The sequence below is a fragment of the Prosopis cineraria genome, unplaced genomic scaffold (assembly GCF_029017545.1).
Source record: "Prosopis cineraria cultivar Desert tree isolate PC_DT_omini unplaced genomic scaffold, ASM2901754v1 PC11, whole genome shotgun sequence".
In the NCBI taxonomy this organism is placed as follows: Eukaryota; Viridiplantae; Streptophyta; class Magnoliopsida; order Fabales; family Fabaceae; genus Prosopis; species Prosopis cineraria.
Genome location: NW_026555342.1, coordinates 37,216,668 through 37,227,211, shown reverse-complemented (window position 1 = coordinate 37,227,211; position 10,544 = coordinate 37,216,668). Strand labels below are relative to the sequence as shown.

The window sequence follows — 10,544 nt, the reverse complement described above, 5'->3', positions numbered from 1 at the left end:
ATAGAAAAAAGTATACGGGATTAATTGAAGCCGGTCTCGCCAATTTTATGGCGTAAGGAGTCAATGAACTTCTGCATCTGCATACGCATTCTTATAAACATAAACATGACATGAAAATACAAACCTTGCCCTATAAGGAGACCATGAATTACTCGACCATAATTAATGGGCCGATGAGGCCTGTAGTGCTACAAACATTCTTATCGCTTTGAGGCCAAAAAATGATTATTCCATGTGCCAAAAAAAATGATTATTCATTTCATTGGATATCAGTAGATACATACAAATTTGCACCTACTATACATTGACAGAGCTGAACGACGCATAGGGATTAGGCTGTGGTCTTCAGGCCAACCAACCCCTCTTGTATAAAAGAAAAAAGAATAAACAAAAACAATGCACGACATAAACGAATTCAGTTCAGGAAGATGAACCTGCAGTTCAGAGATATCATAAAGATGAGGAAAAATATCCTATTCAGCTCTCTGGAAAATCTCATTGTTATAACGCTCTGCCATTGATCCAAAGCCGATGATGATAGCGAGTAGAACATGTCACCAAGACAAAATTGTTGGCTGCAATCACAATTCACAACATTCCAACATGAAGGCTTTTCATGTTCTGCACATTATCCATCTATGGCCACGGTATCTTCAACAGGATTGTTGAAGAACTAGATTTAACTCTAGGGCAGACCTGGCCAGTAAATCACCCCTCCTGCAGCAAAAGTGGGAAGAACATAGGAATTAAGCAAAATAAGCTGACTCTTGGTAGCTAAAACAGAGAGATTGATGCTTTACGGAAGATAAAATTGGAAATATGAATAACCAACCAACAAGGACATTGTACAAGTGATAATTGTTATAATAATCTTTTTGCGATATGAATCAAAAGTTACCTCCACATTGTTTTCCAAACCAAATGATGGTACATTTTAAGTTATATGACACGTTCAAAACATTGAAATGGAAACAGGCAAGGATTTCTAACATTTCTATATTAAAACCATCAGCTTGCCGCATTGGTTTCTATACAAGTATAGACAGGACAAAGTCTGTATGATTACCGCATTAGTATTGGAAGAATCTTTTGAATCTTTTGCAGCTGCAAAAAGCATTGATGGCAGCATTCCCGCCTGTCCTCAAGATTTGACATATCATGTCAGTTTTATTGACAAATAACATGGAACGCTGAAAGGCATATGACAACAACACATGCTACCTTTCCTCCGCATGCAAGTCAACCCCAACAAAGGGAGTCGCCGAAATGGCTGCATGAATTGTTGGACCAAAGACTGCCACCAGCTTTAATAAAATATCCAATGACACCTTTATATGTCTGCAAAATCAGAACATAGTAAATGTCAACCAAAACCATGTCAATTTTATTGGAAAGGCAGGAAAAACATGCATGAGATTCCAAGATCTGGTTGCCAGTGTTTAAGGCTCAAAAACAGAAAGCCACGCTAATGGATTCAAATTAGGCTACATTTAGTAGGAGGTAACGGGAAGAAGGGAATTGGAATGGGCGAGGGAATGAGCTAAATTGCAAGTTTGGTACAAGGGATTTGGCATTGCAAGTATTGCACCTTTACCACATTCAGGGGATTCAGCTAATCCACCAACCCTAATGGGAATGGACTTGTTGGCATGGGAATGAATCTTTTTGGACCAAAGTATACCTGCTTTATATTTTTCTGGACAAGATTACCCCTCACTATTTTGCCCTAATACTAGTCATCCTTAGCTCTGTGCCATCCAATGTTTGCCGTCATCCATCACACCCTTTCTGACCAACTCCATCCTTGTCCGTTGTACCCAGACCCTTTAAAGATCCCCACCTTCCTTCATCATATACTGTCATTGTCGTTCCTTAATTGGTGGTAGAGCTTAGATCTAAGCGATTCTCACAGATCTGAGCAAGCCAGATGCATTCGATAGCAACAGAGGACAAGGATTGTGACTATAGCTTTCATCAATAATTTCATCAACATAAGAAATCCTACTATAATCAGAAGCAAACAGTGATGTTGGGACCATGTTGACCTAAAACAAATTGAACCCAAGTGGGAGTTGGTTCGGCATAGGGAGAATGTAGATTGGGCTTGTGGACCAGGGGGAGAGAAAGGAAAGGAAGATGAAAGGGAGAGAGGAAATAAGAAGAGGGTCAGTAACAGGAAAAGAGAAAGGTTTAGGTTGGTTTTTTTCCTGAAAGGGTAGAGGGGTATTATGGTATTTTGATGTTATAATTACATGTATCAAAACAAAATATTAGTATTTGGTATTCTAGCAACATACCAAACATGTTTTTAAAACTCAATCTATTTCCATTCCCAATTCCATTCATATTCCCATTTCCAATCCTTTAAAACTCATTGTGTACCAAATGTAGCCTTAGAAGTTCTACATGTTTTGACTTCCATCACAAGTTCTATGGCAACTACATCTATAACAAATCACCTTTCTGTCTTGCTATCCAGCAAGCCACTGAGCACAGGAAGCAAGAAAGAAAACGAATCTAAGGTGAGAATCTCCAACTTCTCCACAAGAACACTGACCACATCTGCTTGCACCTGTATCCACATGAAAGATATTTTCATAAGGGCTACCAATATTTACATAGAAAGGGGGGGGGAACCAGCACGCATGAACATTAAACACAATCTGCTTCAAGCGATACCCACAGATTGATCTGGCAGCTTTCTCAGAGCATTTATTGCACCTTTGAAGTCCCTCCGTTCCCAAAAATGGCGCACCACCTGCAAATGCACACTAGAAGATGTCAATGACAAGTTCAAAATCAGTTTTCAGTTTTTATCCATTCAAAATCTAAACCAGGAATGAAGTCTCCCAAGCACACACAAACAAACCAACTTTGCACATCAGCATGTTGTCAATCACTGTTATAACTTGCAGTACCAAGATTAATACAGGTTGGCAACACCCACCAAAATAATTTTGTGGTCTAAAAGGGGAAAAAAAAAATATTCAAATCAATTACTTGCTATAATTTACCTGTAATTTTGTCAAGCGTGAGCGAAGACTGCTTAAAGTTACATCATGAGTCTGCATCAGGCCCTCAATAATTTCCCCTTCATTCGCAGAGCTTACATCCCTCCCAGAAACTTGAGGCTCACCTTTCTGAAAATGATAGCAGGATAAAGTTGACTAAGTTCAACTAACCCACATGAATATACTAAAAAATGGAGTGTCACCAATTTGTTTAGAGAACCACATTCTACCATGGCACAAGAGAATTCACTGTTCACTAGTTTATGCTGTATAGTAAGATGCCAGTAACTAAAATTATGTGAAGCTTCCACATTGCAGAGCAAGTTTACCAGAATGGTGGGGGCTTTAATAGTTTCAGACATCATGGCAGGTATGGGGGGAGTATCACTTCGATCTTCATTGCCTCTTTCTTGCCTTTCCAACACTCTGGTAAGCGATGCATTAGTTTGATCTTCATTGACATTTCCCATTTTTTCACATATAATGGCAGGGTTTGCATTAGTTTGATCTTCACTAGTGTGAACCTTTTCCCTTCTTTCAAACCTCTCAACCAGAGAACGGGTCCTTCCTCGTACAACAGCAACTGCCAGAAGCAAAATCTAAATCAGATTTCACAGCTCATTATACACTACAAAACTACATACATTGGGGATGACCAACCTCCATTGACATATTTAACGGGACTACTCTCATTGCAAGGGGAGGATTCCGCACCTGAAATATATTGAGAAAATCACTAGTAAGAGCACAAATCGAATGACAAATAATAAACAAAGGATGCATGGCATCTTTGAATGTATTATAAATGCCTACTCAGCTCACTAAATCAATGAGAAGTTGAAAAAGGAAAAACACAAAGAACTTGAGCTTGTTCCTGTAAGGCAACATAGCCGCAGAAACTATATAATATGATAGGATCACAGTGGCAACCAATTAACAAATCAATGAGAAGTTAAATAATTTAGGTAAATGACATCAGTTGACTTTTGTTCAAAAAAAAAATGACATCAGTTGACAATTTAAAATCAAGGAAAAAATTTGGGAGGGGGGGGAGAGTTAGTGGGTGAGAGAGAATGTAAATCAATCAAGGGCAGTTATTGTGAACATAATAAGATACAATATGGAAGTCTAGAGAAAAATAATAATGACTTGCATTTGACCTGTACTGTGGTTTAACACTCACTAAGAACAGGAACTTACATCTTTCTTGGCCATTGAGTTTGTTTGGAGGTGAAGTCTTTTCATAGTTTTCTGTAATACTCTTAATAGGATATTTATCTTCACAAGATTCTCTGACTTCATTCTGGGACTCTAGCTTCATTTGGAAGTCAGGATCCTTTGCATCTTCCAATTTACTTCTTGTATAACCAAAAGCTCCAGAATCCACGTCTGCTGAAAATCTATCAACATCAAATCTGCCAGTGGATGCTCTTCTTACATGAGCTGGCTTGAGTAACATTCCGGGTTTTGTTCTTGAAAAGGTGATAGTTTCTCTTCCAGGTTTTGCTGAATCTTTACCATCAGGAGTGTCCTGAGGCACAACATTCGGCACAATAAAAGACTTTCTAAGAGATTGTCCATTTGATTTTGCATGAACTGATGCAGGGTTCTGTTTCAGTGTTCCCAAATTACAAATTTCCTTGGAATCATCTGGTACATCCACTTTTGGAGAATTATAAGACCCAGATCTCTGTAAAGCAATAGGTTTACTTCCAGAGGCTTTTTGTGTGTGTGTGGAAGGAAAGAGAACATCATTAGATACATATCTGGATAAATAACTAGAACTAGAATTATAAATAAATAGGAAACAACCACATAATCTTAATCCGAATACTCCATATCAAAAAGTTCAGTGTATGCTTTCACATGAATTAAAATTTTGACACCTTAAATGGAAAAAGATATACTCTCATCAAATACAAAATCTGAGACAGAAAACAAAATTATAATTAAATTGTGAACAGAAAAAAATATATTTACCACATGAAAAGGTTTGCATGTTTCCATGCAAAATCAAAATTTTCAACCATCAGTTTGATATTCACTGATACAATAACTGCATTGTATCTACTAATTTGTTCATAATTACTATAAGGTGCACTTACTCTTTTGCAAGCCAAAACATTTCAAGATTCCATAATGCCAGATTTATTATGAAACTAATGATCAATAAAAGAACCTTTTAATATTCTATGATGAGGCTACACTATAGTATACAGATTCAAGCCAAACCATGTAAAATTGAAACACAAATGGATCAATTTATGCAGGTTTATGAAGCCAAAAACTTATACAAGATGGCAAAAACTTTTAAGTAAAGAAATCTAGAAGAAAATTAAGGAACTAAAATTATTAAGTAGGACAATACTTATGCAGACAAGGATGAGCTATATAGAATGCAGCAATGTAAAATGCAACTGACCAATGAGATTTACTTTTCTAGAACTACACTGTCCTATTAAGTTTTTTCTTTTCTCTTTTTTTCCTTTCAGGGGTTTCAAACCACAAAATTAGAATCACTTGGACCAACTGCATTTTCTAAAAGCTAAAGCTTAAAATATACAAGCAACAGACCAACTGCATTTTCTAAAAGCTAAAGCTGAAAATATACAAGCAACAGTTTTAGTACCAAAGTTGCTAAATTTGTATAAATCACTTGGGATATGTCAGCAAGCAAGCAAACAAAATGACCACAAAAAGGATAAAAGAGTACAGATGGAAACAATAAAAAGGGGAAAACAGTTTCAAACTACAACTTAGAGAAGGCAAGAGATCAACTTACAGTCTATGTATATATTCTTTATCACTTTTGACTCACTGTCAGAAGACAAACAGTGCAACCCTGAAGTAAGACCCAGACCAACCTCCACATTCTCCAGTTGGCTTCCCTCAAGACTAAAAATTTTCTCTGTGCCTTCTTTTTTCTTGGGTTCCATTCCACCACCATAAGGTTGAATAAGCTAATAGAAACATATATGACACTCATTAGTAGCTAACAGAGTAAGAGAAAGGTGAATAAGAACAACCATATGCGTCATACAAAGTAGTCATTCTTCACCTAAATAACATCTAAATAAATAAACCCACACTATCTACAATCACGTACAGTGCAAGAATGCTGGCATCACATTTAGAACAAAGTAATCAAACAAATCTATAGATAGAATTGTAGACCAACAATATAAATAATCTTTATTGGGTGAAATAAAGACATTACATTTTGCAAAATAAAGAAGAGGGAAGAGCTGATTTAAATGACAGAAGATCATACCGATATATCTGCCACCCAAATTCCGACAGAATTGCGGTAGAATGAACAACCCAAAAGTTTCCCATTATGAATGCAGAGGTCACCAAGTGCTGTCCATCCCATATCAACAGTATCATGACATATAACAGGCTCCCAAGAATAAACCTATAACATATGAACATATGATATCTTCATCCAGTTCCAGGTGCTGCATTATCATGTATTATCATTATTGTAATGATCTGTACCTTTAAACTATCCTCAAGTCCAGCAAACAGGGTTCTTCCATCAGGATGAAAAGCTATTGAGCGTACCCCAGTAGCCTAATAAAAAGTAGAAGAGCATCAATTAGAAGCCACATTTGTACTGTTTACATATTTTATGTACATCTTTGTGTGGCGTTGCATGTGAATTTGAAAAGTAAACGTGCAGGCTTACATTAGATGAAGAGCCAACCAATAAGAAAGTTTCTGCATTACACTATAATTTGTCTAGATTGTGCGCCATACTACACGGGGTAAATTTATTACAAGCGCAGTATATTATACACCAAGCCAACTAACAATATTGTGATGAGTAACTGGTAAGTGTAGAGACAATAGGTTCCATGAAAGTTAATAAGAGTCTAAACTAGCATAACGGTGTTGTAACTGAAAATCAAATGCAGAAAGGCATGTATGCAAGAACAAATTGACATAAATGATCATAATTTATTAGTTTTGGACTGGACAAACAATATTCAGAGAGTTTAAATACTTCGCATCTAGCCGATCCAATAAGTTCAAATGTTTCTAAATCCCAGAATTTCACTGTTCTGTCCAACGAACCTGCAAAATAACTTGGAAGATCAATCAGTTGAAAAGCCCTCTGCAATCATATGTTAGCATAAATCAAGTTTTCAGAAATCTAGAGAAGATAGAGGACACACAATGATAAAGCATATTGATAAATTTCTAAATCACATATCTAGAAGCACTGCAAGTGCTCATAGGAAACAATACTCACTAAAGAATCGTAGAAAAGATTTCCAACATATATGCTCAATGTTGATGTATCAAATTATCTTAGTTTCATGTGAAGGTTTAGGATTTCAAGGTCTATTGCTCATTAGATGTCAAACAATAAAGAGAGTGGCTGCAGCTGATGATCCATCACTGTAAAATATAATTATAGAAGAGGATAAAATTGAACTAATTGTAAAGTGAACAGAACAGAGTCGAGGACCACAAAAGAAAGAGAAGTCAACGAAGATCAAAATTCAGCAGAGCTGGTCAGTCTCTAAGCAGGTCAAAAAAGGAACTCGCTTAAAACATAGATCTGTAAAATTTCTAAATGATAAAGTTTAGAGTTCTTTAGTTTTCAGGTCCCATTTGAGTTAATCATGGAAGCTTTTATTGAAAGGTATATATGAGTTTCACTATTATGAGTTTGATGAAATAAAGAAGAAACAAATTACATGTCAAATTTAGACAAATCCACAAGGGCAGAGCATTAAAAATTCCTAATTAAGTCTGATTGACAAACGAACCTAGGGAAGATATGGTAAATTTAGGCATAAATCCAACTATGATATCCCATTGAATTAACAACATGACTGAAACCATGCGTCTTTAAGCTACTCACATACACAGTTGAACAATAACTTTTCAAGATTTTAGCTCTACTAGAACTATACTATAAAAGAAGAAAGTATATAGATACTGCACATTTCTACATGATTGAAGTCAGACTTCCAACTGCTCCAGAATTACTTTAATTGCTAACTCACCTGTAGCCATAAGAAACTCAAGTGGATGGAAATCGATGGACCTAATATGTCCTTCATGAAACTTGAAGTCATGCAAGAGCTTTCCAGCTGTCAGATCCCACACCTATATGTTGTCCAGGTAAATCATAATCTCATTGATAGAATAATTGTAAAAGTTCGCAACTATTTCAAACCACATCATACCTTTACAACATTATCAAACCCACCAGAAACTACCCAGCGGCCATCTGGAGTAAATTTTATAGTACTGATGCGCTGGCTATGACCCTTGTATGTATGAATGCATCCTTTTTTCCGGATATCCCAAATTCTGAGATTAGAGTCCATGGATCCAGATGCAAAAAATTCACCAAATGGGTGAAACTCAACAGCAGTGCAATTGGATCGGTGTCCAGTAAGAGTGCGAACCACTATACTTCAAGTACAATGGCAAAAACAAATCAGGAGCATGTTGAAGATTTAAAAAATCAGAATCCCACATTGCAGGCACCTATTTATAAAGCTTAGGGGTTTAGAATTATAAAATTTCTCCTAGCTTCCCTTATAACATCATGCACAATGTAAATTGGGTCGTTCATAATTCTAGAATCAAATAGTTGTCTAAATTTATGTCTAGCAAGATTCTTTTGGATACGTGTTCTGAGTCTTATTTCTCTAATGTACAATCCAAATCTCTCAAAATCCCCATATTTACATTTTACTGTATGCCATTAAACTTAAGTATCTAAGAAACGAACTTACTCTTTGCCTCTTCCAGATCCCAAAGCTTTATTGCACCAGCTGATGCTCCAGCAAGAACTAACACTTCAGCTGAATCAAAAGCCACAGATTCGACTGGACTACTATGACCATTGAGACTCTGCATTTAGCACCAATAAGACAGAATAATTAGATGATACACATGATAATTCTGCCAGCCGAAGAAAGTTCGATGTCATATGCCAGCAGAAGAAAGTTCCATGTCATAATAAAATCCACTATGCGATAAAATATTTCAGGCTTGTAAAGTCGCACGCTCCAGTCACATATATCAATGAAATCTTCACGGTCCATTACCAGTTAACAATTCTGCAAAAGCCATATCATAATGTAAAAGCTAAGAAAATAAAGACAATAGCTAAGCTGACCATCAAAGATGCTGGTTTGCCAATCGTCCATAAATTGACCTTGTGATCATCCCCTCCTGTAATGAAAAGGCGGCATGCCTTCTTTCCAATTTTTAAACAATTGACGCTGCCTGAATGGGCCACAAATTCCTCTAAAAAGTTTGCTCAGGAAAGCGTATTATAAAAAAAGAATAGACATCAATAACCAGCATATTCATCCACAGAAAAATACTGACCCAAATTGGAAATAAATAAATAGACAATAAATTGCATATCAGCTGGAAAGCCAAAACTCATAACTTTAGCTAGATATCCAAAGTTTTTAAAACGAAATACTTTATCCAGTAGAAAACAGAGTAAGCAAGAATCAAGACTAAGACCAAGTTTTGATTCCAGTATGTGGCAAACAAACAAAATGCAAAACCCAACATTTCAATTGTTGGCCATAATTTCCAATCACCACCTTCAGCTTCATAAAATTCAATTGCATTATTCAGATAGAAAAAGGACCATAAATATACAGCTTGCCCTCCTATCAAACGAGAAAACCAAAGATAGAAAAATAAACTCACAATTTTGAAGCTTTAAAGATACGGTTCCTACATATTTGAACAGAAGCTTAAGAACCGATAATATTAACTTCAATTTCGAAATAAAGACTAAAGTTCAAGTTTGAAAACATGAACGCAGATGCTGTCCCGGTCAACCAATTCTCTCTTAAGAAAAAAACATCAAACAAGAAAACAATAATTACAAGTAAAAAAAAAAAAAGGATACGTAGCTTGTATCCTTGCTTCGCCATTCTTGGTTCGGAAAAGTCAGTTCTGAAACAAAAATCGTTTCCACAGAAAAAGTAGGAAGCAGGACTCGGATTTACTTCAAGTTGCTGCGAAAACAACGATGCTGAAGAAGAGGAAGAAAAAGGCTGCAGCTACTTTGCGAGTTGAAATGGGACCGAAGCGGTAGGTAGGAATTGGATTAAACTTCTCTCTGAGAAGCAACTCGGCTCTGAACAGACAGAAATGTAATTAGATTCCACAGTGTGAGAAAGGGAAATCCATGGTATTGAACCGGATCGAATCGGTTGGGTCAACCTGAAAACTGATAACCCGATCCTTATCCAATTTGGATTTACTCCTAAACTGGTGAGAGAATGAATCGGTGTAACCCGGTCAACCCGAGTTCAATCCAGTATAACCCAGTGGGTTAACTGGGTTAATCGGGTTTTTTTTTTTGACAATTTTTTTTATTTTTTATTTTTTAGAGTGCTGAATTCAGAAATAAGATAATAAAAAAAAGTGAAATTAAAGTTAAAAAATGAAAAATTAGAGGTAGAGCATGTTAAGTCCAATTTAGATTTTCAGACAGCATTTAGTTCGGCCTTTCATCTGTGTCTCTCCTCTCTCGCT

The 10,544-nt window shown here is 36.3% G+C and overlaps 1 protein-coding gene across 2 annotated transcripts; it reads right to left on the bottom strand.

Annotated features, from left to right (window-relative positions):
* Positions 1–222: 222 nt before the first annotated feature.
* Positions 223–10,163, bottom strand: LOC129285681 (katanin p80 WD40 repeat-containing subunit B1 homolog KTN80.1-like). 2 transcript variants are annotated; one of them, XM_054921456.1, is made up of 18 exons: positions 9,913–10,163; positions 9,157–9,287; positions 8,771–8,888; positions 8,213–8,439; positions 8,030–8,132; positions 7,018–7,088; positions 6,510–6,584; positions 6,283–6,426; positions 5,794–5,971; positions 4,212–4,730; positions 3,672–3,725; positions 3,341–3,594; positions 3,015–3,140; positions 2,684–2,758; positions 2,460–2,572; positions 1,222–1,338; positions 1,067–1,135; positions 223–717 (listed from the first exon to the last, which is right to left on the bottom strand). In XM_054921456.1, the coding sequence occupies exons 1-18, from the start codon at positions 9,935–9,937 to the stop codon at positions 654–656; spliced, it is 2,463 nt and encodes an 820-aa protein (XP_054777431.1). In that variant the 5' UTR covers positions 9,938–10,163; the 3' UTR covers positions 223–653. The 2 variants fall into 2 exon arrangements, with proteins under 2 accessions (XP_054777431.1, XP_054777433.1); XM_054921458.1 differs by lacking the exons at positions 9,157–9,287; positions 9,913–10,163 and having other exon boundaries at positions 8,213–8,444.
* Positions 10,164–10,544: the final 381 nt, after the last annotated feature.